The sequence below is a fragment of the Oryx dammah genome, unplaced genomic scaffold (assembly GCF_014754425.2).
Source record: "Oryx dammah isolate SB20612 unplaced genomic scaffold, SCBI_Odam_1.1 HiC_scaffold_2, whole genome shotgun sequence".
Taxonomy (NCBI): domain Eukaryota; kingdom Metazoa; phylum Chordata; class Mammalia; order Artiodactyla; family Bovidae; genus Oryx; species Oryx dammah.
Window position 1 is genome coordinate 89,671,871 of NW_024070186.1, and position 27,841 is coordinate 89,699,711.

General features: G+C 40.4%; 1 protein-coding gene across 2 annotated transcripts; it reads left to right on the forward strand.

The window, feature by feature from the left end:
* The first annotated feature begins 12 nt into the window (after positions 1-12).
* Positions 13-27,841, forward strand: PARP9 (poly(ADP-ribose) polymerase family member 9). Of its 2 annotated transcripts, none has more exons than XM_040250467.1 (11): positions 13-110; positions 5,176-5,257; positions 6,213-6,246; positions 8,242-9,092; positions 11,117-11,344; positions 12,612-12,827; positions 15,611-15,674; positions 19,416-19,781; positions 23,138-23,274; positions 23,942-24,116; positions 27,027-27,841. In XM_040250467.1, exons 2-11 carry the CDS (start codon positions 5,243-5,245, stop codon positions 27,395-27,397), a joined length of 2,457 nt encoding a protein of 818 aa, XP_040106401.1. In that variant the 5' UTR covers positions 13-110; positions 5,176-5,242; the 3' UTR covers positions 27,398-27,841. The 2 variants fall into 2 exon arrangements, with proteins under 2 accessions (XP_040106401.1, XP_040106392.1); XM_040250458.1 differs by having other exon boundaries at positions 20-110; positions 6,213-6,354.

A 27,841-nucleotide genomic window follows, 5' to 3' on the forward strand; every position in this document is an offset into this window, starting at 1 on the left:
CCGCCCTGGGGCGCAAAGTTTCAGTTTCGCTTCCCCGGAGGCCCTCCTCGGTTCCTGGTAGAGCCGCACCCTCTCTTCTCTTCGCCGCCCTCCTGGCCGCGGACCGCCAGGTGAGTAGGTCCCTTTCTCTGTTCCCTGGGGGGTGGGCGCAGAGGCTTCCCGGGGGTCCTCTCCTGCGGGCTCGCGCCGGGGGCGGGGAGGGGCGCGCGAGCACGGGCGAGTCCTGGGCTTCCCTGGGGAGGGTGGAGACGGGTCAGATGCTCAAGTCAGATAAAGTTTCTCCTGAGTTTGTGATTCCTTTTAACTCTTATTGTTCCTGTTATTTGCAGGGAAAATGTAATTCACATTCTAAGTTCAGGTTAAACTTACCTACATTCCTAAAAATTTGAATTTGTTCACCTGAATTATGCCATATCACCTGTTACCTCTCTCTCAGTGCTTTAGACTGGCTCTTCGGGCTTTTCCGCCCTCCTTTCTCCATTTAGCCAACGATGCTGGACTTCATGGGGGCTTCCCTGGTGGCTCAGGGTTAAAGAATCCGCCTGCCAATACAGGAAGGAGACCCAGTGACGCGGGTTCCATCCCTGAGTGGGGAAGATCCCCTGGAGTAGCAAATGGCAACCCACTCCAGTATTCTTGCCTGGAAAATTCCATGAACAGAGGATCCTGGTGGGCTACAGTCCACGGGGTCGCAGAGTCAGACAGGACCGAGCGCGTGTGCACTGAACTGCACGGCTGCCCTGTGTACTATGGAGCAAAGGTGAGAGCCGAGGTACCACACCTCAACTGCTGGTGACTGGAGTCAGACTTGTGGCTCAAGAAGCAAAATCTCTCAAAGCCCTCAAGAGGACTTTCGAAGTAAAGCAGAATCTTAAAAGAGATAAGGAGAGGGAGGGATGGGGCGCATCAAAGGCACAGGGACCACCGTATTTGAAGCACAGAGGTAGCACGGAGGCTTTGGAAAGGATGTGATGCGTAAGGGAGATGACAGATTCTATTCTAGTGGAATAGAATGTGTCTAATAGAAATATTGGGCTTCCCTGGTGGCTCAGATGGTAAAGAATCTGCCTGCAATGCAGGAGACCTGAGTTTGATCCCTGGGTTGGGAAGATTCCCCCGGAGAAGGAAATAGCTACCAACTCCAGTACTCCAGTATTATTGCCTGGAGAGCTCCAAGGTCAGAGGAGCAAATATAATGTGAGCTACATATTAATTTAAAATTTTTCAATAGCTAGAATTTTTAAAGTACACACAGGTGAAAATAATTTAGGTTCTTTTGCTCACAGTGTCCTAAATTAATCATTTCAGCATGTAATCAATGTTAAAAACTTATTAATGAGATATTTTACACTCTTTTGTCATCGTAGGTCATTGCAATCCAGTGTTATCTCACATTTGCATCATCTTTCAGTTGTGTTTAGCCACATTGCCACATTTCAAGTGCTCCAGAGCTGCACGTGGCTAATGGCCCACACTGGACAGCACAGTTCTAGATGTCGAAAAGTCTTGAAGATCGATAGGGAGATATGGAAGACAGATACGTAGGGCAAACGGGAGAGTGATTTGTCAGATGTGCATTTTAGAAAGGTGGTGTTGGCAGTGATGTGAAGGATACATTTCCATGCAAGGGTGAATGGAGGTGGAGAGGCCAGAGATAAAGTTTTTGCACATGTCTGGTAAGACTGGAAATGGGTGAGTCTTTAGACAGAATAATTTGGCTGTACTATCAGAATTATGACTGCATATTCATTCTTATTTTGCAGGTGCACTTCTAGGAATTTGTCCTGCTGATTGATTAGCACCTGTGTGAAGTGACCTATGTACTAAGTTGTTCTTTACAGCCTTTTTTATAATAGCAAAAGATTAGGAACCACTTAAGTGTCCATGGGGCTTCCCTGATGGTTCAGATGGTAAAGAATCTGCCTGCAATGTGGGAGACCTGGGTTCGATCCCTGGGTTGGGACGATCCCCGGGAGGAGGTCATGGCAACCCACTCCAGTATTCTTGCCTGGAGAATCCCCATGGACAGAAGAGCCTGGTGGGCTACAGTCCATGGGGTTGCAGAGAGTTGGACACAACTGAGCGACTAAGCACAGCACATAGCAAGTGTCCATAAAAGGGGTTACTAGTAGTTGAATAGCTTACAATGCATCTATACGATGGACTATAGGCTAACATGGAAAGATCTCTAGGATACCTTAAATGGAAAAGGCAAGACGCAGAATAGTGCATATTAGATGCTACCTTTTGAGGATGGGCCCAGGCTCTGAGGAGCACTCTGACCAAAGCTGGTGTCCCAGAGCTTCCTCCCCAAGAGGGCAAATGCCCAGAGGTGAAGGAGAGTTTGGAGAGCATCAAGTAGTGCCATTCCATAGCACTGAAGTTCTGCGGGAGCGTTAGGTATGTAAAGGGGAGGCTGGGAAACTGAAATTTCAAAGAGACCCTTGGACATCAGGCTGAAGAGCTTGAGCTTTACCATAGGCAATGGAGTCTGTTGAAGGTTTTGAGCAGACAGTGCTTCTCAGTAAATGTCTACTTTATGAGAGTGAAAAAAAAAAAAAATGCTACCTTTTGTGTAAAAATGCCCCTGGAAGGATATTGACAAAGCTAATAGCATTGATTGCCTCTGGGAAGGGAATTTAGTGAGGGGAGTAGGAGGGAGCCTTTTATACATTCTGAATTTGAACCAGTAAATGTACCTGTTAACTATTCAAACAATAAAGCATAAAATAACGTACATTTAAATCTTTAAAGAGAATGTTTTGCCATAGCTCAGTCAAGGAGCCCTGAAAGCTGTGAAGTGGTATCCGTGGGCAAGGAGGGTAGGGCCATATCTAAAAGTGATTTAGGTGGACAGGACCCTGTGATGAACTGAATATGAAACAGAAGAGAAGATTCTAGATTTCTGACTTGAGTAGATAAATGGTGTATTGTTTACCAAGCTGTGGAGATAAAGCATGGATTTTGGAGGGATTGAGTGAGGGTAGGTAGCAATGTGGGGAGTGGAGATGAGATTATGGATCCAGATTTTCAGAGGCTATGTTTGAGGGAGCTATGGGACGTTCAGGTACACTTGAAAAATTCGGCTTAGGAGAGCCATAGCCTAGAGTTACAGGTATGAGAGTCATATTTGCAGCTGGTGAGTTGAAGTCATGAGAGTAGATGAGATCACATTTGGAGAGTATTTAGAAAGAGTTGAGACATGCCTCTCATAAAATCCCGTGACAGCTGATGAAGGTTGAATCCAGTTGAAAGGTCTGTAGAGGCAAAGTGAGAGGTAACAAGAACCAGGGGAAGATGGCACTGGAGAAGCCTAAAAGCTGAGGTTCAGGAATCAGATCATGAAATGAATGAAACTATAGAGAAGGGCCAAATGAAGAGTAGGAAAGAGGAGAGGAGAGTCCACTGGGTTTAGCCACCTGGAAGACACTGATGAGCAGTTTCAGAGAAGGCTGGCGGTGAACTGGGAGCCAGACTGCTATGGGCTGAGCAGGCAGATGGACAGAGAGTCAACTCCTTCAGCCGCCCGTGAAGAGAAAGGAACATAGTAGGACCAGCAATGAAAAGTTGGGAAGGCTTTTGTTGCTGTTGCTGCTGTTAAAATAGAAGAGATTGAGTGTTTGGGGCCGTATGCTCCTTTCCTTGTTTCTAATTACTTTGGGGTTAAAAGAGTGCCGCCCCATACTGACCAGTCTGTCCCAGTGCCTTAAAAACTCCCTGATGCCTCAGCGGTAAAGAACCCGCCTGCAATGCAGAAGATGTTGATTCCATCCCTGGGTCAGGAAGATTCCCTGGAGAAGGAGATGGCAACCCACTCCAGTATTCTTGCCTGGGAAATCCCATGGACTGAGGAGCCTAGTGGTCTACAGTCCATGGGGTCACAAAAGAGTCGGACACGACTAAGAGCTAAGCACAGCATAGTACATCGAAAGCAAAAACCCACCGGAAGCCCACAGCAGAAGCTGACTCAGTTTTCCTTCTTTTTGTGAAAATAGCAGTGCCCTCTGGAGGCAAAAATGTGTCTTCCCCTTGCATTTTAGGATTGTACTTGGACTTGCTTTTCCTGACATTTAATAATAGTGCTCTGATACTGCAGATAGTTGTACAAAATTTTCCTTTTGCAAAAGCATTAGAAATGATTTCAGAGGCCCTCAGGCGACTATGTGGCAACAGGTGTGAGCAGCTGTGTCTTTAAGCATTTTTATTCTTATTCTCCACAATCTTTAATTCTTATGTTAGAAAAATCATTAAAACGTGTTTTCTCAGCATTTCTGGTTTTTATCCACATAATCCCCTTTATAATTAGATCAGGGATATTTATCACAAATTCAGTAATGTACATCCCCACAGGCACAAATACAGTTTCCTCTTCAGACACTGTCCAGGGGTCTTCACTCATTCATAGACTGGTTTTCTCTTTTCTTTCTCTTTTGACTTTCCCATGTTTTATTAAAAATCTTTCAGGGTTTAAATTTTTTATTTTGCTGTTGTCTTTTTTCTGAATGCAATAGTCAAATTGCACAAATTGCAACGTATTCTCAAGTCATTTTTTAATTAATTAATTTTAGCTGAAGGGTAATTAATTTACAACATTGTGGCGGTTTTTGCCACACATTGACATGAGTCAGCCATGGGTGCACGTGTGTCCCTCCATCCTGGAGCCCCCTCCCACCTCATCCCCCTGGGTTGTCCTAGAGCACGGGCTTTGAGTGCCCTGCTTCATGCATTGAACCTGCACTGGTCGTTGTTTTACATATGGTAATATACATGTTTCAATGGTATTCTCTCAAATCACCCCACCCTCACATAGGCTTGTTTTTCCTCGTTTCTCTCTGAATGCTGTGCTCACGTGTCGTCATCTTTCCTCTTCTAAAAATGCAAAAGCCTGCTTCATCCTTCAAGACCTGGCCCTAGCCTCACCTTCCCCATACAGATTTCCCTGCTGTAGCCCATACAGCTCTTTGCCTTCTTTGAACTGCCATTATGGTTTCCATTGGAAGCTCTCAGTAAAAGATAAAAGGTAAACAACAGAAGCAAAAACAGTGTTTGCGTCTTCACCAATGGAATGAAAAATAACTCAAGATCAGAAATCATGTTTAGTCTTCCTGTTGTGTATCCTTACCGAATTCCCTAAGATGCTCATCAGTGCTTCTGCATCCTTCTATTCATTCCTAGAAGGGGGCTGCCGTATTTGGGAAACGCAAAACAGAGCAGACATTAAAAGACCTCAGAGACCTGGAGGATGGACTTTTCCAAGGTAAAAAGCATACATGTGTAAGTAATAAACTTTGATCAGCACATCATAGTTCTTTCTATGATAGCAAAAATTCTGAGATTTTCGGTTTATACCTGGCAATCTTGTTTGGTTTTAATATCCCAAAAGAAAACTTTTATAGTTTTCTCCTTGCCTCATGTGAGAGATGGGGAATCAAGGATATGCTAATATAATCAACAGAGTCAACATGAGGATGGATGATTTTTTCAGAATGTTGCCTCAGTATCATTTTTATTTCCTCTGCTTAGCAATTCTACTTTTGTAGCATGAGAGATGGAGAAGGAAATGGCAACACACTCCAGTATTCTTGCCTGGAGAATCCCAGGGACAGAGGAGCCTGGTGGGCTGCTGTCTATGGGGTCGCACAGAGTCAGACATGACTGAAGTGACTTAGCAGCAGCAGCATGAGGGGAGCAGGTGGAGGGAGGAGAAATAAAAATAAAGGACTAGGAAAAGGGCACCATTTTATCCTGAAAATTCCACATTCAGGTTTATGTCATTACATAAGCCGTTGAAAGTGGGTCCTTTCAGGCTGATGGGGAGGTGAAGCTGATGAGGCTTTTGCCTCATGTCTTCTATTCTGTCTGGGGGAACCCCACAAGGCTTTGGAGACTGGAGTCCTCTCTGAGAGTTTGGGGTCTTTGTGGTCTGTGACCTTTGAGCCTTTTCAGGTGGTAATCTCCAACCCTTCATCTCATCCAGGATTAAAAGTACACTGGCCTCTAGGGAAGAGGGGTAAAGTCAGTGTTGGCTGGAACACTTAGCATTTCAAGCTTTCCAGGCACATTGATCAAACAAACGTATTCCCCTTCCCCTCTCCAACCCAGTGCTCTCAGGAAGATTTCTGTTGCTTTGTGATTGTGAGACTGTATTTGTCATCAGTAATCTGTAAATTATTCCGTCTCAATATTTTTGAAACCCCTCTCGCTTTTCACAGGGTGTTGGAGCGGCAGCTGGCAGTGAGAAACCAGGTAGGATCACCTCACTCTCACTCTTGCCTCAGAAAATCTTTGCTCACATCTTTCCCCAGTGGAGAAAGGGGAACACAGAAGGAGCCTGTCTCCCCCACCAGTGCTCAGGTGCATGACTGCAGGGCCCTGTGGGGACCCGGCACGCGTGTTCTCTAGGGCTCCCGTTGATCCTGTCCTTTGCACACAAGATGGGAGACTCTTCTGACCGCAGCCCTAGAACTGAAACTGGCACGAGAGGCGACCCACTGATTGTCTTCTTGCTCAGCAAGGCTTGTAAGAGCCAGATGGAACCTGCCTCATCCTAGGGTGACCCCTTTGCAATTTTCAACCATGGCACAAGCCTATAGGCTCTGACAACTCATGTGCTGCTGCTTTGGGGTAATTGAGGCCATTAAGGGTCTTTCTAGATGGCTGAGATTACAAATGGGAATTGAAGTAAAAAAAAAATAATCATCACCTAGAGCCAGACATCCTGGAATGTGAAGTCAGGTGGACCTTAAAATTTAAAAAAAATAAAAAAAATTAAAAAAAATAATCAATTACTGTTGTTCAGTTGCTAAGTTGTATCTGACTCTTTGGGACCTCATGGACTACAGTAAGCTAGGCTCCTCTGTATTCCACTATCTCCTGGACTTTCCTCAAATTCATGCCCATTGTATGGGTATGCTGTCTAACCATCTCATCCTATGCTGCCACTTCCCCTTTTGCCTTCAATCTTTCCCAGTCAGTGAAATTACTACATTGTATCTATTTTAGGACACAGATTTTTTTCAGGTCTCTGAAATAAGGCTGCTCCCTAACCACTGATAGGTTTAGTTGGCATCGTTTTTCCTTTCTTGGTGGCATATAGTCATGCTTTGGACCCCATGAACTACAGTGTCACAGGTCAGGTTCTCCAGGAAGCAGAAAATGAGATGGAGTTAGGAATGCTGAAGGCTTATTGTGAAAGGAAAAGAGAAGAAACTGGATTGGGCAGGTGGAGCCATCAGACTGTAATGAAAATCTGGCAAAGCTCTGCCAGCCTAAGATTGCTCATGGGCAAAGCTGGACATCAGTGGCCTTGTCCAGCTATTGATGGAGCCCCCTGAGAATAATGTGACCTGGGCTGGAAAGCTGATCATCCTCCCCGCTTCACTGAAGGAGGATATGAGCAGCTAGCGCATCATCTTGCTGCCACCTGCAGAAAATACTTTTTAGCCGATCAGTTTTAATTCCACCAAAATCATGCTACAAAACTAGAATATGATGAAGAATTATTTACTGTCCTGTTGTCAGTGCTCCTCCCATCTCCTGGACCATGCCCCCAGGAGCATCCTCGACCAACGACTGATAGAAGCTGGATAACCAGCAACTTCACCCCTCTGGTGATATAATTCTAAGACGCATGGTCTACACTGCCCCTCTGTGGAGTTAACCTCCATTTTCTTTGTAACATCTCCTTTATTCATTTCTTTCCTTTCTCTGTCTCACTTTCCCACTTGATTCTCCCCATCCCACGCCCCTGGTGTTTCCTGGGATAACCTCCCAAATAAACTTATACTCAACCCCTACCTCAGAATCAGCTTCTAGGAGAATCCAAGCCAAGATATTGACAAAGGCAAACAAATTATAAATAAAGCCTCCACATATTTTTGACTCATAATTAAGTCTAATACTTGTGAATGGGTCTTCCCAAACTCGCTATTTTTATGTAGGTTTTTAAAACCTATGAACCTTGATAAACAGTTTCATACCACCGTTATTGCATCATGGTAGCTACCACTTAGTGGGTATTTACTATATGGCAGGCACACAACTAAGCACTTTATGGTGATACCACGGAAAACTCTTAGATATCCTTGGTCTAAGGAATAAGGGAGAAGCAGGAAGAGGCCTAGAAGTCATCTCTCTTTTTGCATAGAGGAAGCTCAGTCTCCTGGTGTGAAGTAGAATTATATCCTTTTCGAAGGACCCCTTGCTCATTTCTTTATTTTTTTATCTTCTCTCCTTTTCCAGAGATTGATACTCTCAGAGGAAACTACAGTCTGCAAATTTCCATTAGTCATGACAACTTCAAACTTTTTAAAAATAATGAGAGTCTGCTGTGTGAAGTCCTCCAGAATAAATTTGGCTGTAACTTTACCCTGGTGTCTCCGGCCCCAGAAGGTAACAACGAGTCTCTACGAGTCTTCAGAAAAATGCTGGCTCCCAGGGTAGAGTTATCTGTCTGGAAGGATGACCTCACCAGACATGCTGTTGATGCTGTGGTGAATGCAGCCAATGAAGAACTCTTGCATGGAGGGGGCCTGGCCCAGGCCCTTGTGAAAGCTGGCGGCTTTGAAATCCAAGAGGAGAGCAGATCATTCATTTCCAAACACGGCAGAATTCCAGCTGGTGAGATAGCTATCACAGGAGCAGGGAACCTTCCCTGCCGACTCATTATCCATGCTGTTGGGCCTCGGTGGGCATTGATGTATAGGCAGGAATGTATTGATAAACTGAAAAGAGCCATTATAAATATTTTGCATTTTGTCAACAGTAAAAATTCTATGAACATTAAGACAGTAGCAATTCCAGCCCTGAGCTCTGGGGTTTTCCAGTTCCCTCTGGATCTGTGTACAAAGATCATTGTGCAAACTATCAAATTGTATTTCCAAAGCGTGCCAATTGCCAATAATTTTAAAGAAATTCACCTGGTAAGCAATGAGGACCCTACTGTTGCTGCCTTTAAAACTGCTTCAGAACTCATCCTAGGGGGGAATGAGCTGGAATCCCAGCTAAGTCAAGGAGCCACCCAGCCTTTCAATACTATGGTTGTGAACAGCATGACTCTTCAGATTGTCCAAGGCCTCATTGAAAGGCAGGAGGTAAGTCTTTGTTTTATTCTCTTGCACTGCCAAAGGGATTCCCTGAACTGTGTATTACCTAGCAAGTATGTTTTGAGCATATACTATTTCAAACACGGTTTAGAAAGTATCTTGTTTAGGTTAAGAGCATGGATTTCAGAGCCAGACCATCTGGATTTCAATATTAACTTTGCCATTTACTAACTGGATGACCTGAATTGAGTTACTTTACCTTTTGGTCCTCAGTTTCTTCATCTGTAAAATGAGGATAATAATAGCACTTATATCTCAGAATTGGAATCAGAACACATAAACTGCTTAGGATAGAACTTGGCATGTGATAAGTATTTATAATTATTGTTACCATTATTCTCAAGCACCATGAGAAAACAGAACAATCTTTGATTCTAAAGAAGTAAAAATCTACTATATTCTTTTCATATAAAAAGATTCTCTAGTTGAAAAGTCTCACTGGGGAGACAACCCATCTGAATATTTCTAAAGCAACCTATCAGTAATAATAAACAAAATCAATACAAAGTGAATTCATATTTCAGAGTATGTACATTTTGTCACAAGAGTGGAATATAGTAGATCAAGAAGGATTATTTCAGAAGATACGAGTTTGAATTTGATCTCAAGTTATGATGGTTATGAATTGGCAGGAGAAGAGGCCTGGGTAGTTAGAATGACTTAGCAGAGAGATACAGAGAAATTGACAGATCAAAAGTTATAGGCTGGACCAGTCAGGAGTACTAGGTGGAGCTGAAAATTGTATGTGAGTATATGGCTCTGTGCCAGGGGCTGTGGAGGATACAAATCGTAACGTAGCATTTAGCCAGGGATAGTAGGGCACAAAGGTGAGGGCATTGACAGGGAGGGGATAGAGTCAAGGTAACAGTGAATTAGGTGTTTCTGGATTAGTGCAGCTTCTCTACCAGCCAGAGAGCACCTTGACGGTGGGGATTGCCCCTTGTTCATCTCTGTAGCCCTGGAGCTGGTCTCTGGGCATGCATGTTGGTGTTCAACAAGTTACTGACAAATAACTGAAAGAAGGCAGCAGAGAGCAGGGGCTGCAACAGAGGAAGAGGAAGAATATAAGGCTATATTCTCTATTACCCCCATGGATCCGTGACTCTCCTGTGGCCATAGTCAAACAGGATTAATCACAAGTGAAAAAATTCCATTTATTGCTTACAAGACAATTAGAAAGAAGACTGAGGGGACTCCATGAGATGAAATATTTATTTGATAAATCATTAATATGCCAGTTTAAAATTAAAGTGGAAACATCTGGGTTGAACAGCTTATTCCTTTAACTGAAATTTTATTATATTTAATTATTACCAACATTAAGAATTTTAAAATTTGTAAAGGGTGCCAGTGCCTCCAACTTGCAAATTCTGGTTGCATTTTCAAAGTGACACATTCATTAATACCCATGAGAATTACATAAGTTACCCCCAAAAGGAGCCAAAGCCATCAGGATGAATTAGGGAGATCTGGGGACCCCCACCAAGAGGGAGACCTACTTCCTACTGTAGACTTTTTCATCTCATTTGTGCTTTCTTTAACCATGTGCCACTTACTTTAAAAAACACGAACTTTAGGGGGTAGAAATTTCCTTATAAATGTTATTCCCACTCTGTGTAAGACAACATGAACATTCACATAGAAACAGCGGAAAGTGAAGACAGTGGATTATAGAATGAAACCGCTTATTGATGAAGCTTAAAACAAATCATAGAGAAGGTTCTGAATCTGGGAATATTGGGAGTATAAGCCAGCAAGGGGCTGACAGATGTTTGCAATAAAAATTGTATCATCTACATGTTTTACGTAATTTCTGATTAATACGAACAGACTCGTGGTAATCAAATGATCACTCTTTGGAAATTTTATATCTGTTATTAAGTGATAGTTGTGTGGATTTAGGATCTTCAAAAGTATTTTTCAAAGCTCTTCAGGAAAATAAATATTTAAATTAGTCATTTAAGAAAAAATAATATAACACTGAACCCTGTTCATTTTTTTTCCCTTTTCAGACAGATGTAATTGTTAATTCTGTGTACCCCTGTAATGGTCTTAGAGCTGGGTCTGTATCAAAAGCAATTCTAAAAGCAGCCGGAGATGAAATAGAGTGGGAATTACAGCAAAAAATAACTAAGACACTACTAGATTCCCAGTTGGTACTGGTCACAAGAGGATTTAAATTGTCTTGCAAATACATATACCATGTGTTATGGACTTCACAATATTCTGAACAAAAACTGGTAAGGTCAAAATAAATTTATCTTTCTGTGTCTCCAAAGTCTATGTAATAGTCTGTTGAATTTCCATCATGTCATGACATTCATGATATGTTATTGTCAAGTGGAATATTCCCCATTCTCTACTACTGTGAATACCTGAAATAGTAAACAGATGTTGTGGTCACAAATTGTCTTAAGAAGTTCAATTTAAATTATCACTTAGTCCATGTCTGAATTTTAAGTGGGCATACCACAGATAGACACAGAAACATCAGGGCTCCCTATCTGCACTTGTTCACCTCTGCACCCAGTGGCCCTATAGGCCTCTTCTTACATATGGGCCAGGCATTCAGCCTCTCCATATCTCCTGCCATCTGTTAAATCCCAGGATGACCTGGGATCTCCCTTCCAGTACCATTCCAGGCAAATCTGTTACCTGTGAGGTCTTCCCTGTGGTAAAGTACCTGCGGTAAAGCTTAGCTTTCTGGCTGACTCTACAACTGAAGGGCATAAATTGCATACATTAAGGACTAGGGGGAACCCACTGAAATGTAGAGAGAGGGAAACTTAATCTCTTTTTCTGTCTTTGTCCATATTTATTTTATCACCATTTCTGATCTTCTCTTGTCTGGAGAGCCCTCAAATCCCAAATTGGTCATCTAGTCACACTCTGCTTTTTCCAGTCACTCAGTTTTCCAAGGTCCTTGCACATCAGTATAAACTTCTTACATTAGTATAACTAACATACTAGTATATTAGTATAAATAAGAAAGTTATCCAATAACCTTCCTACTACAATGTTCAGTTTGAATGTTGAAATATTGATGGAAGTTTAAATCTGCCAAAAATAAATTACATGACCGATCTTAATGACTTTAAACAAATGTTGATCACTTACTTTAACCTCTCCCTCCTTTATTAAAGCTCTTTATGTTGATCCAGAAGTGGCAGGTAAGTGGGGATAAACTGAAGATTGGCTCTCTAATCTAGGGAGAAGGCTACATAAATTGAGGGCAATCCCAATGCCCAAATGTTCTGAATGGCACAAAATGTACAGTCAGTCACTTCAGTTTCTCAACCCTTTCATTTCTCATCATCTAACCTTACAGCTGTAATGGGTCCCCTACGGAGTGGTGCGTTTCCTGTTCTCTGAGGAGGCATGGGCATGGCCCTGAGGAATAGTGGAGGTTGGCGTTGTAAAATATGGGCAGGATTAAAGGGTAAGTGGGTAAGTGAAGTCTTATTTTTGACTCAAAAGACTAATCTTAAATTTGTGTTTTTCCTATAGACATTGAAAGCTGCAATGAAGAAATGCTTGGAAAAATGCCTTGAACTAAATATAACTTCCATTTCCTTTCCTGCCTTTGGGACTGGAATCACTGGTATGAAGAAGAGTGAAACAGCAGAGATTATGTTTAATGAAGCTTTAATATTTGCCAGACAAAATTTGCAACAATTAGCTGTAAAGTTTGTGATCCTCCCCAAAGAATTGGAGACATATAAGGTAAATTAATATCTTAGAAATGTCCTACTGTGTGTTCACATTCATTTACTCAACAACATCTATTTAGTATCTCCGAAGTAAGATACAGGGTTTGTTAAGTGCTGTGGAGCATGATGATGGTCTAACTTGGTGAAATTTAATTTTTATAAATCATTCACCTCTGACCTAGTAAGGAATGTCATTGTAGAAGCCGTGTCTACCCCACTACCTAGCTTTTCTCTTGTCCTTTGTCGGCATTTATTCTTCCCTCTGCTCCTTAAAGGTATGCAACCTCCTAGTTTTGTGGGGTCCTTTGCTCCTCTCCTTCTCTTTCCTACTTTCCAGCCTGTCTCCATGTGGGTAGTTGCCATTTTCTCTCTCTCTACAAGAAAACAAGCTTAGACTTGTTCTAGCTTGCACTTTCCTGGAACAAGTGTAAATGTTCTTATTCCTCTTGCTGCCTTGCTAGACAGGGGGAGGTTTGTAGTGTTTGCTGATTTCCATTGCTGACCTTAAGCTATCTATGTTACATCACTGAAGGAGGAATTGGAAAGAGACATTCACCGTGGAGTCTCATGAGCCAGTGTAAGCCAGCTCTCGTACACCACTGTCTCATCCACAGCTGACCTGCAAAACTGGTGAATTACCCGGTGATGCAGCTTATCTTCTTGACAAAATTAAACATCCTGTCATTCAAATGAAGTTCACCAATTCTACCCACCACCCACTGCAGAAGACTATTACTAGGCCCAGATGGGTGCTCAGAATACATCCCTGGACTGTCCATAAAGCACCATATCCCTATAAGAGGAATTAGCCACAACTAGAAAAGAAAGTGGAGCTTCCCTCATCAGTAAAGACTCAGTAAAGCTTAGTCAGTAAAGAATCCTCCTGCAATGTAGGAGACCTGGGTTTGATTCCTGGATTGGGAAAATCCCCTGAAGAAGGAAATGGCAACTCACTTCAGTATTCTTGCCTGGAGAATCCCATGGACAGAGGAGCCTGGCAGGCTACAGTCATGGGGTCACAAGAGTTGGACACGACCGAGTGACTAACACTTACTTACTGCATAATATCCATGTGGAAGTATGACATGTACATACACATATGTATACTCCTCTAGTCTTTTTCTAAGCACATCTTTTCCTCCTAAATCTTTCAATAAGGACTTTATGTTCAGAAAGAACAGAGGGTAGTTTGCACACTTCTTCATGGGGGACATTACCTTGGCAAGGTCCCTACAATCCAGAGAATGGATTTGTCAGACATCTAGAGTTGACCTGGCTCAGGAAGACCAGCGTATACTGGACTCACAATAAAGTGATACTTATGTTCACACACTGATGAATTTCCAAATCATGAATAACAATGAGCAAATAACTCCACAGATGACCTATATAATGTGTTCATTAGTATTTCATGATGATAAGGCTCCTGGGTAGTGCTGAGTATGTACAAAAGGCAATGGATAGTCATTCATTTGGTTATTTAACAAATATGTGTTGCACATATACCTTGTGCCAGACATTACATCTCAGAATAAGAAACTCCTTACTAGGAACACTCCTCACATTCTTCACACGAGTTGTTGGTCTTTTGTGGACAGAACTGGGGAAACTGCCAAGTTCTTGCCATTTGGATCTGCATTTCCAAACTGCTTGTTATCCACACCTTCTAAATTTTTGGTCCTGATTAAGTTACAGTTTTCTTTCATTTTCAATTCAAAAGGCTTGTCTCATTGATTTCTAACCCAGGAATGCATACTGACTTTAAGTGAATTTGGAAAAGAGCTGATTTTTATCCATTTTGTGTTTGACAGCTATTGTTAGTCCATTTATCAGCAGATAATATTATCTTGTTTATTTTGGAGGGCAGGAAAGTTCCTCCCTGTTATGACCACTCCAGGTACTAAATAAATGTGAGGGCTTTTTTGCTCTGGAAATAGCAATTGCAAATATAATTTTTGAATAAAAACTGCTACAGGTTAAGAAACTTTATTATTAAAGTTCAGATGAAATGAAGATTCTAGATTTTACCTCATTATCTACCATCTTTTTCAATGAAGAATTACTGCCAATTGCATCAACTTTAAACAAAGAAGACCCTGTGCATGGTGGTTCCAAACCCCAGGAAACATGAGTTTTTTCAAATGGATACAATGATAAAGGATCTACATGGCAATATAAATAAATCTCTGTGTATATACTGTCATATAATAATAATTAAAACAATAGCTAACATCTTGAATATTTACAATAGCCTGGGTATAATTTTAAGCACTTTACAAGAATTGATCATTCAGGCTACAGTGTGGTGTGCATATAACTTTTAAAAATGAATTTGTTTTATTGATTACAAGAACATCTGCCACTATTTGTCTTCTTCAGTGATATACCCACACCTTTAGTTCAGTGCCTAATATACAATTTGTCATTGTTGTGGGATGTGTGTGTGCTCAGTCATGTCTGACTCTTTGCAACCCTATGGTAGCAGACATTCATATCTATGAATGATTATATTTTGCTTTGGGATGTATATTCTCCTCCTTTTTTATGTCAGATTTTGAGTTTTTCCTTTCCATTTTTCCTATACTTGTTTCCCCTATATGTTCTAATAGATTGTAGTGCTGCATTGGCTGTTCCTGAGGACTTTCTTAAAGGTTGCTTTAGATTTGTGACAGTGGGAATAGGGGATGACAGAGTTGGTGAGGTCAGGTATGGTGAGTGCAAGTAAAGAGAGGGATTTTGATGACAGTAGCTAAAAGCCCCACTTAGGACTCTTCCGCTCTGTTTTGCTTCTTGCAGGCTTTCAGTGCTGAAATGGAAAAGAATAAGTTCAAGCTGCAGGGTCCCAACAATTACCCTGGTGGTGAGTAAGAAACTTATGGGTTTAGAAATATAGTCTCCCACTGTAGGCTCATTCTATTCTTGATCATCTGAACTAATGGAGGGGAGAAGATGAATACATAAGCCACATATGTTTCACTGTGCTCCTGCCTGGATACCTGTGTGTTCTATACCATGATTCTATTTTTGCTCAACCTAGTTTCATGATATCAACAGAGAGGGGCTAAGTTACAGTCACAGTAGGTAATCCACAGTGTGGGTAGTTCATTCACAAAAAGCTGGCTATATTTTTTCATGAGCTTACTAAACCAGTTAGTCTTTTCTGTTTTGAACGCAGTGATGTCTAAATGTGGTTATTCATTAGTAATCATAGAAAATACATCTCGGTAATACCAGATAATAATAAGTAGATTAACCCAATGCTAGTCACCCTGAGTAATCAGTGAGTGGGATCATGATGGAAACTTTAAAAAACAAATAAAAATATGTATGGCCCAACTCTACAAATTCTAATTCAGGAACTCAGGGTCTGGGCCAAGCATGTATATTTTTCAGTGCTTCCAGGTCAGTTTGGTTGCTGAACCGGATTTGGGAATCACTGGATTAAACTAGTCCTGGTTGTTGTTGCAGAAGAATTAACTTTGTCTTAGAGCTTCATTCCTTTAGAGGAGTTTGAGTAGACTGAGATGGAATTGTGTCATGACAATTTAGATATGTAGTTCTGAAATAGTCTTTTTTTAAAAAGTAGATTTATTTATATATTTTTATTATTTTGGCTGTGCTGGGCAACATGGGGGATCTTATTTCCCTGATCAGGGATCGAACCTGTACCCCCTGCAGTGGAAGCACAGAGTCTTCATAACTGGACTGCCAGGGAAGTCCCCTGAAATAAATTTGTAATCCACAACATTCTATAGATATTAAGAACCCCAGACATTCAACCAGCAATAGAAACTTTTAGGACATTTTACATTTGAATCAAGATGATTTGCTTATTCCCTTTAATATAGGAGTTAACTTATGAACGTTCAGTGTCCATAAGTGTTGAAAATGAAGAAAAGGGAACTTTAAGAGCTCTGGCCTGTGACTGCACCTCTTATGAGCCCATTTATCTATCTGTATAATGATGATAATGACAGTGTGGTGAGATTAACTGGAGATTATATATGTAAAAATGTTCTATAAATTATGCAGCATTAAAGAAAGGCCAGGGGATAAATAATGAATGAGAGGATGGACAAACTCCTCAGGTGACCTAGAAGAGGGAGGGGTGCCCTGTAGCTGGAAGGGTGCAAGAATGAATTCATGGACAAGATGGTTCTAAGTTGTGCTTTGAGGATGGCAAAATTTTTCTTTTTTCTTACAGAATCTTTTTTATTGTTATTATACTTTATTTTATTGGAGGATAATTGCTTTACAGTGTTGTGGTGGTTTCTGCTATATGTCAATGTGAATCAGTCATAATTATATATATATATATATATATATGTATACACACACACACACATACACACACACACACACACACATATCCCCTCCCTTTTTAACCTCCCTTCCCAACCCTGGCAATATTTTTCAATGGCCAGAGTTGGGTTGGTGGGGTTAGGGCACCCAATGTGAAGAAAACTCACAGAAGCAAACAAATGTTGTGCATGTTTGGGAAACCACGGTGAATGTAGGGAACCTAGATAGGAGGAGTTTTAGGAGACAATAATGTGGAAGAGGAACATACAAATGTCCCTATATCATGAATCTGAAAAATGGGGCCAGACATTGCCATTTCAGTAATTCTTGAGGATATCTGTAAAGGAATTATAGCACAGGTTAATAACTGACATTAATGATGATAATCTCAGATAATTAAGGAAAAGTTGGACTATTTAGGAAGGCAAAGAAGTATGCTTCCATTATAAATATTTAACTAACCAATAAAATGAAATATGTTTTGGTGCTAAAAGAGACTCCAATAGTGTTTTGAACAATTTAGTTACCTGGAAGAACAACTCTTCTCTCCTGATAATGATGGATAAATGAAATATCACCATGTATTTTTAAAATTTTCTCCTAAAAAGTAATATAAGCTCCCAAATAGAACAAGGGTTTTTAAAAAAAGTATGTCATCAATTTAAGAATCTCTTGTCATTCCTTACAGTTGTATAAAACTTTGGCTTTTATTGTTACCAGAGGGAGGCCATTCTCCCCCTTCTACTTCTAGGTATGTTCTGGTACTTTTTCATAGCTCCTGATACCACCCAGTTACTATATGAATGGAAAAGATGCTAATGACCACTAATGAGATCCTGAGATCACTCACTGGGAAGCAAGATTTTGAGCAATGTAGTCGGGTTGCCCACATCTACAAGCTTCCTGGACACCACTTAGTCTTATAACTATGGGCATGTTACTTAATAATATTTCTGAATCAATTTCCTCATTTGTAATACGGAAACTACTAATAGTACCTACTCATCTCATAGGACTGTGAGAATTGGAAACAGAATACATATAAAGTACTTAGAATAATGCCTAGAAATAGTAAGTGTTCAACTTACTTTTTCCCCCTCAAAATATGTCTCCGAGATTCATCCATGTAGCTAAAAACTCCTTTTCATTGCTATGATATTCCATTGTTGAAGGACATCTGGGTAGTTTCTAGTTTTTTGTGAACTCCTCGTGTACATCTTCTGATAAACAAGTGCAAAAGTTTCTTTAAATAATATAATTATAGGAGTGGTTGTCCCACTTTTACATCTGTCATGAATATATAGGAATACCAGTTGCTCTATATGTTCTCCCAAACTCTTGGTATTGTCAGACTTAGAATTTTTGCCAATCTGGTTATTTTTCATTTCCCTGATTATCAAAGAAGATGGGCATATTTTCACACATATATGGCCCATTTATATTTCCTTTTCTATGAAATGTTTTGCCCAACTGGCTACTGGTTTGCTTGTTTTTCTTAATAATTTGAGGGAATTCTTTATTTATTCTAGATACCGCCTTATCTAGCAATTCCCTCTTAGCTAGTCCATTGGCCTCCCTCCTTTTTTTCAATTTGGATTCAGTCACTCTAATCTTATCAGAGATTCTTCTTTGTATAAATCTTTTCTCCTTGTGGAGGCAGATTGTGGAGAGAGGTACAATGGGTGCGTCGGAAACAAGTTCCATTTCCTTTTCTGCTGCAATATATACTGTGTTCAGTAGCAATAGCTATAAAGTTCCAAATGCTGGTTAAGGAGTTGCAAAATGTCCTGTCATAAAACAGATAAGATATAAAAAGGAATCTCAGGTTATGAAATTATGGTTATTTCCTTCTTTCATTATACTCTGATAATTTCCAATTTTTCCATAGTAAACATGTATATTTTTTATAATCAGAAATACATGTCATTTTTTAAAAAACAATTTTCATTCTAAGTTCTATGGTTTTCAGAGATGTATGATTTTAAACCTGGTGGTAATAAGAGTTTATGGAAAATCCTATCCAGTAAGAAATAATTTTTGTTTAACATCCGGGATGAGATTACAAGGTGAACTCATCTGTAAATTGACCAAAGCAACACAGCAGGGGCAAGACATAATAAACTCTGTGTTTCCAAGGAGACTATAAGCTATGCTTTTAGATTTTCTTTGTACCCAACACAGGTCTCAGAGATAGGTACTTAATTGAAGCTGCTACTGTTAAGGATGCTAAGGGCAAACACTGGCTATGGTGGTTTAAAACCCACCTGTCTTCTGTGGTTTCTTATGATAGTGTTTTCAGTCCCCCAGGAGACCAGAGAGAAGAAAGAAAACAGATTTCCTGTCATCAGTCTGATGGGATCCTACTGGGAAAAGGTAGATGAGGCCCAAGCGTGGATCCAGAGGATACTGAGCTCCAAGGATTGCTACATCATTGAGGACAAGCACATCCTCGACCTCGGAAAAAAGGAACACGATGATTTGTCTCTGCTTCAGGAAAAGTTATGCGTCTCTATCTCAGAGATCGTCACCCTGGGAAGGGCACATTTAGAGATTAGAGGAGCTCAGGCTAACCTCATCGAGGCAGTTATGAACATTGAACAGATGCTATGTGAAGTTCAAGAGAAAATGGCAAGAACAAAGGAGCAAGTCCTTTGGAGCTTGTCAGGTGAGTAACTTTCTATTAAATTAGAAAGTCAGCTCGTCCAGCTTTTGAATGTGAGCATTCCTATGTGTAAGTGGGTGAGAGAAAGAATGGAAGAGGAGAGAGAGCAAACTATGCTGGGTCTGTTTTAGGCCATAAACTTTTTTTTTTTTGCTTGGTAACCATAAAAGGCCATAAACTTTTATAACCATTTTTTGACTCTACCAGAAAGGTTAAGTATTAGTAAGTGAACACACACACACACACAAACACGCATACACAATTGGATTTACTGATGATGACATGGATTGCCTAAGAGGCAACTACATGCAAAACCCAGGGTATTCCAAGCCCAGGCTCTAGGAAAAAAAAGTACGTCCCTAATTCTGCAGATGGAACATTAAGATACAAACACATTCCACTTATTTAATTCATTTCTTTGAGTTTTATTGGAGTTATTTATTGCTGGCAGAGTTAAGAGCCCTAAAATTACTTACTTTGAGCCTTCTCACCAGAGTAAATTGTTCATTGGTATTGTGAGATCCAGTCAAACATCACTCATTCATTCAATGGGGCAAAATCCATCAGGATAACTGTGAGAATTTGGGTCTTGAGAGATCCTTTAACTTAGTCCTAGAGCTCACTAGGAAATTATACCATTAAAAATACTGCCTTGGGAGACTGAGGCTAATTTTTTCATTTATTTGACTAATGTAAGCAGGTTAGTTATGAGACAGGAAGGTGAAAGTGCTGTGGACACAACTAGGTAATGCACCTAACCCAGACTTGGGACATAAGGGAGAGGTGTTGCAAACGGAGAAGTGAAGACTAGGTAGGAGTTAGTAAACAAAGAAAGAACTTTCAAGAAATCAGACCATCGCTAGGCCTAGGTTATGCAAGACTTTATAAATCACATGAAAATATTCAAGGTTTTTCTTGAAATACATGGAGAACCTTGAATGATTTTAAGCAAAGACAAGGTCGCACATTTGTATTTTAGAAAGATCATTGGTTATAGTGTGGAGAATGAATTTAGTACAAAAATTCAGATGCATAATTTCAAAGAATGCCTTATTTCCCCATGTGTTCTTAAAAATAGTTCAGGCAGATATAGTCGAAGTGAGTGGAAGTTCACAATAAATGTTGAGTCCATACTCCACAGTAAACCCAGTGTCAAAAAACACGGACAAAAATAATATTCAAGAATGAGACCCAATATTATTACTGAGCTTTTGAAATGTAGTGAATGTGGGTCTTTAAACTGACATTGATACTTCTTAAGAGAACAAGGTTGAAAATAATACTGATCTCCTCTAAAGCTTATGACATTAAGTTCATTCATAAAGTCGGCCTACTTTCCCAGCCACTGGCAATTTAGTCATGTAAGTCCCCTGCTGTGCTGCAAGGTGGCATTTTTTGGCAGTTGGTGACTAAGCATAGTATTCCATAGCAGTGTTTCAGAGTTTCATAAACCCTCAGCCCCTTCTAATCAGGTTAAGATCTTCATTAACAAAATGGACAATTTTGAACATCAGCTGTCCACACGAACAGTATGTTTTAAATAATAGAAGTTAGGCATCTCCTCTTTTATGGTGCTCTTTTAATCTTTCCTGGTGAGTGTTCCTGATAGCAGCAGTTTGTGGATCTTTGAGTTTCCAGTGCTCAGCCCAGTGCCTGGCATGTAATAGGAACTCAGTAAATGTTTGCTGAACTCTGAGATGGTTGGATGGCATCACTGACTCAATGAACATGAGTTTGAGCAAACTCGTGGAAATAGTGAAGAACTGGGAAGCCTGGTGTGCTGCCGTCCATGGGGTGGCAAAGAGTCGGACACTAATTAGTGGCTAAACAACAGCAACAATATTATACTTTATACTTTATTATACTTCATTACTCTCCAGATATTTTTTGTCATTTGCCACTTAGTTTATTTCATTTTGGAAGTTACCTCAATTTTAAAATAATTTTGTTAATACATAATTTATATACCATGAAGTTCATTCATGTAAAGTATACAATTCAATGGATTTTAGTATATATACAGAGTTGTACAATGATTGCTATGATCTTATCTTTTTCATTTTTCACTGGAGAATAATTGCTTTACAGTGTTGTATTGGTTTCTGCTATACAACTCTCCACATTTAACTTACAGACTTGTCCTGGCATGGGAGTTATCTGCTATGGAGTTATGTCCCTCCTGCTCTGTTGCTTTCCAGAGTTACAACTTGGCCCTGGCCTTCTCTATGAGTTTCTCTGAATTTATCACATGTTTTTTTTTGGTTAAATTGAGCCTACTCAGTTACATAACGTGCTGGGGATTAGGTCATTTTAGTATATTCAGTCTTAAGTCAAAAAGAAAGTAAACTGAAAGAAAAGAAGCCTTTTGGCAGGTTTTCATTTGTTCACCCATGTGTAGATATTTAGTCCAATAAGGAGCTCCTCTGGGCAATAAACGGTTGTCCCCTAAATGTAAAATTGGAATGAAGGAAAGAAATTAAGGAAGGAAAGAAGGAAGAAAAAGAGGGGAAAGGAAGGAAGATAGGAATGACATTACACCATAAACTCAATCTCCAAATTTTGTTGTCCTTGGCTGGGTGGCATATGGATAACATATGTACTAAATATTCTGCCTTGCCTCTTACAGAAAGCACTGGGGAAAGCCAGGTTTATAACCTTAGATCTGTACTTACTAGCTTTGTGTTATTGAGCAAGTCACTTAACTAGTCTGAGTTTCTATTTTCCTGTTTGTAAAATTGTGTTAATTATTTCAGTGGTGGTGTTGTAATACTCAAATGATGTAGAGATATGAAACTGTTTTGAAAGCTTTGAAGTGTTACATAAATGTCTTATTGTTTTCCATCTCTCCTTAATATTTTCTTATGTTTTTCTCTTTTTGTTGATTGGCATCCTGGCTAGAAATATAAACATTTCCTATTAACAAAACTATACATCATCATTATGGCATTGATAGGGAAAATATATATTAATGCTCTTTTTCCTCTTATCCCCTCAACTTCATAATCTAAATCAATCTGAGGACAAATTTATTACCCACCCCCCATTTTATCCTATGATTTCTCATGGGATTATAGCTGTCATTGCATGCCATAAATACATGAGGCATACAAATTAAACTGCTAATCTTCTCCAAATTTTTATAATTTATTTCATTTAATTTCTGCTTATTTATTTATTTGGCTGGGCTGTGCTGCTTTTGGGAATCTTAGTTTCTCAACCAGAAATTGAACCCGGGCCCTGGCCGTGGATACACCGAGTCCTAACCACTGAACCACCAGGAAATTTCCTCATTTAATCTCTTTACAAACCTTTTCCTCTCATAGATCACTGAGACAAAGTTTTATGTTACTTATTTTTAGGGCAGCACACTGATCAGCAACCAGAAAACCAGAATCAAATGAAGGAAAATACATTTCTGAAATGGCTAACGCTTTCAGCTCCAGAAATTCAGGATAAAAAAAAACAGTTTGAAGACTGTGGTTTGCGAGTTATAAAGGTATACTTAATTAAGGGAAGAATTTGACTCATCTTGCTATCATTTGGTTCCACAGCCAAAAGAAAAACTTGCCCACTGATGACTAAGCTAGTTGCTCACTGTCCTGCAATCCTGGGAGTTCGTCTGAAAGGAGGGCAGGGATGGGTAGGGATGAGGGGTATTGTTGGAATCAAGTGGTAGAAATGATGTTAGGATGTATAGAAGCATAGTTCAAGACTCAGAGAAAAACTATCTGCCTATCTTGAAACAAAATGTTTTATTACATAAAATATATATGTGTATATATATCACATAAAATATATATGATAAAAGAAGCATTTATCACACTGTATTGTAATTGTTTACCTATTTTTATCTCTCACTAAGCTATAAGCTTTAGGAGAGCAAAGACTGTGTCTGCACTTGTCCATTTCATTACTAGTTCCTGGCACATAGCGATGGTTCAGTGAATTTTTATTAAGGAAGGGACAGGGAATTTTGAAGAGATAGAAGTCAAAATAGGAGAAAGTGGGAGTCAGGAGAGACTCTTCTGCAACTTTATATGAAAAGCAAATCACGTGCGAAGTAATAAACACATAAGTGCTTTTCTTTTTGAAGCAGAGTATCAGGCAATTTAAGTAGCATTTCTCCAGCATCTTTTTCAGTTTTTCATTTTCTTGGGCTGTAGGTAGAGAAGATAGACAATGTGCTTCTCATGGCTGCCTTCCAAGAAAGGAAGAAAATGATGGAAAGGAGAACCCCTGGAAAACCTGTGAGCTCCAGGTTGTTTCAGCAAGTCCCACATCAGTTCTGCAAAATGGTATGCAGAGTCGGCTTTCACCGAGTGTACTCCGTGCCCTGCGGTAGGTGTCAGCCCCTCATAGTTGGGTTACTGTATGTGGGAGTTGGTGAGCAGACATCAGCAGGTGGCTTACCACTAATAGCATTTGTTGCTTCAGTGAGGGCATCATTTACACCTGGGATTTAGTGGTAAAGTTATTTGGAAAGGGTAATATTTAAAATTTATCTTTTATGTATTTTGTCGCTGGTGGGTTTTATTTTGATGAAAGTGTTGGCAGTAAGAACTACAGTTCACTGTTTTTCCCCTTTCTGTGTTTGTGGCCTCTCTACAGAGAACACCCTGGAGCTTTTTTTTTCTTCTGTTATCTTGACAGAAAATTATCAACACTACCAAACCATCTTCCTCCTTAATTAAAAGAGCATTTTCCTGAATTTAATAAAGTTAGTCTTTTCTCTTCCATCCTTTTCATTTCCTGTAGCTATTAGCAAATGAATTAGGCATCATCTGGCAGGTGAAATGAATATTTTAAGTTCCTTCCCAGTTATGGGAGTCCTATGTACAGTAGCTTCTGTGTCTCAGTTATACAAAAATATTGCATATTTTACCTCTGTATTTTCCACTTTAAATCTCTCCAGATGAAGGTAAGAAGTTTTTGTAGCCATCACAGAGGATACCTGGCAATGCAGCTTGATTTTGCCTGGTCCATTAAAGAGGTAGCTCTTGATCTTTACCTTTCAAAATATGTAGCATGATCCTTGTTGTAGAGCCTACTCCAAGTCTTGATTTCTGGAAAGCAAAGGGTCTGGGAATCATCTTCTCTTTGCCCCAGAGAAAACATAAGCAATACCTAGGATAAAAATTGAACATGAACAATTTTTCATCTGGGAATAAAAACTGATAAATGAATCCCCGCCAAGAAGTTTTTGAGTATAACCAGGAAAGTGATAATCAGTATGGTCCTTTCATTGGCAAAGTCTTAAAAATTCATGACTCCCATTTGCTCCTAAACCCATTATAACTGGTTTTTCTGCACTCCACCACTGCCCCTTCTATTTTAACTTGAATTACTCTAAAAACATCAAGATCCTCCTATTTTCCAAATCCAGCAAGTGCCTTCTTTTCAGTTCTGTGACAGGTACTGCTAATTGCCTACCCAATATCTGTATATATTTCTTCTCCAAACAGCTAAGACACACACCATTCTCCCAAGGAAGACAGTCCCAGACACTCATCTTATTTCATCAGTCTCAAGTTCAGGCAGTCTTCTCTTAAAGCTTAGACGCAAAGCAATTGTCCTGATACACTCATTGTATAATGATGTGAGAGCGAGCAGGAAAATTGCAGTAAAAACTCCCCATTTTGAAAGGGGAGAAGGAAAACACAAGTCACTGGTCTGTACCACTAACCACGTGCTGCTGAACTGGAATAGGAAGAACTCTATTCAGGGAGTGAAGTAAGACCCTTGTTTGCACTCTGGGGAAATCTTCATTTTGTATTGCTGCCTTTGGTCACTTCTAGGTACACTGCTTACCAGGGCTTGCCCCAGGGGTCTAGAATGCTCCCAGGCTACTGACAGCTAGACTTGTAGGTGTTTTTTATAGCCATACCGCTCCTTTAAAAACTAAGCAGCATGAGGCCTGTTTGTTTCTGGCCAAGTTTGTGTCTATTTAACCCAGCCAAAGATCCTGTCTCCATCTAGTCTTTAAGCCTCAAGATTCCAGTCTTTTACCTACTGGCCTCTGTGCTCTGCTCATCTCCCTAGCCTTTAGCTTAACAGCCACTACCTTGAAGCAAATCAGACAGTAGATTCAGTGGGGAGATACTACTCATAAAGTGACTTGTGCCTATGTGTCTGGTGAGAATGCTTAACTGCAGGTGCGTGAAAGAAGTGTCCTCTGCTAGATAAACCACTCTTGTTGCTGTTCAGTCACTCAGTCATGTCTGACTCTTTGCAACCCCATGAACTGCAGCATGCCAGGCTTCCCTGTCCTCCACTGTCTCCAGGGTTTGCTCAAATTCATGTCCACTGAGTCAGTGATGCTATCTAACCATCTCATCCTCTCCCACTCCTTTCTCCTTTTGCCTTTAATCTTCTCCAGCATCAGGGTCTTTTCCAATGAGTCGGCTCTTCGCACCCGAAAGCCAAAGTATTGGAGCTTCAGCTTCAGCACCAGTTCATTCAGTAACTGCCTCAGGGCTTGGTCTGAAGTCAAGCTGTGGGGTTGGGATGTGATGGGGTCAGGCTCTGACTGTGTCTGAGGCCCAGTAAACTTGACACCTTGTCTTTCTCTAATATTCAGCCATCTTCTCTAACAGACAGGCAGGGTTTTAGCTCCTGGCATCGTATCCAAGCTCTAGGACACTTACTCATACATAGTAAAGTGACTGCAAGCTGCAGATCTGGAGATGTTTCTGTTCCTCACTGTGGGTGTGTCTCAAGGGCCAGAACTAATGGGCAGGTGAACGATTACATGGCATGATTTCAGGGATACCAGGAAAGCTGCCCTGGGTCTTTGTTGCTGCACAGGCTTTTCTCTAGTTGCAGCAAGCAGGGGTTACGCTCTAGTTGCAGTGCGCAGGCTTCTCATCGCGGTGGCTTCTCAGGAGTACGGGCTCTAGGGCATGTGGGCTTCAGTATTTGCAGCTCCCAGCTCCAGAGCATAGGCTCAGTAGTTGTGACACACAGGCTTAGTTGCTATGTGGCATGTGGGGATCTTCCCTGACCAGGGATCAAACCCATGTCTCCTGCATTGGCAGGAGGATTCTTTACCAATGAGCCAGCGGGAAAGCCCTATTAGTGATAATTTGCCACCACTGAACAACTTTGGGTGTCTTTGCTTCAGACACAGGGACTTGAGATCAGGAACTGGTGAGTATTTGGAGGACTAGGGAGTGAATACATATTAGTACCCAAATAGGCAATACAGTTTGTCAGATCATAATAATCTTTAAATATTTTTTCTCTTATCAGACCAAAAATATGGAGCTGGAATATACTTTACCAAGAACCTCAAAAACATAGCACACAGGATCAAGAAAACATCTGCCACAGAAAAGCTGATCTGTGTGTTTGAAGCTGAAGTACTCACAGGCTTCTTCTGCCAGGGTAATGAGTTAAATAGTGTTCCCCCACCAGTGTATCCTGGAGCCATCGATAGCTATGACAGTATGGTTGACAATGTTTCCAGCCCTGAAACCTTTGTCATTTTTAGTAACACACAGGCTGTGCCCCAGTACTTGTGGACTTGCATCCAGGATCATGTACAGGGTTACTCAGGACAAATGATGCTCACTCCACAGCAGTCTTACAGTATATTCTCAAGTGGCAGCTCTGTTGATTAACCTCTACATTATTTTAACAACAAACATGATCTTGCTTTGGAGGAACTAATCAAATAATAACCATCGGTGACTCAAATAATGGTTTGAATATGTCAAATGGGTTGTCTTTATGGACTGACTGGGTGATTGAAGGATCAGCTACAAACCAGCATCTTAGTGCCTTCATCTTTGTCTCTGTCTCTTGGGGTTGGGGTGGGTAGATACCAACTAAAACACTTTCAGGACTATTCCCTCTCCTTCAAGTTGTCTTTTCATCTTCTTTACCATAGGTAACAGCAAATATGCTTTAATGTAATGAAGAAATTTTCCAGTATATAATCCAGATCCTTTTATTTTGTAAAATGATAATAGTGTAACATATTAAGACAGCAAGATGATTTCATATTTTCCAGAAAATCTTACAAAGTGCTTTGGATATCAAAATAAACACCTTTATCAAAGTAA

Bases quoted from the DNA above. Each gene is read 5' to 3' on its own strand.
- PARP9 (XM_040250458.1), top strand. The intron at 11,345-12,611 runs GTAAGGTCAAAA...TTTTTCCTATAG, and splicing joins AATATTCTGAACAAAAACTG to ACATTGAAAGCTGCAATGAA. The intron at 12,828-15,610 runs GTAAATTAATAT...TGCTTCTTGCAG, and splicing joins AAGAATTGGAGACATATAAG to GCTTTCAGTGCTGAAATGGA.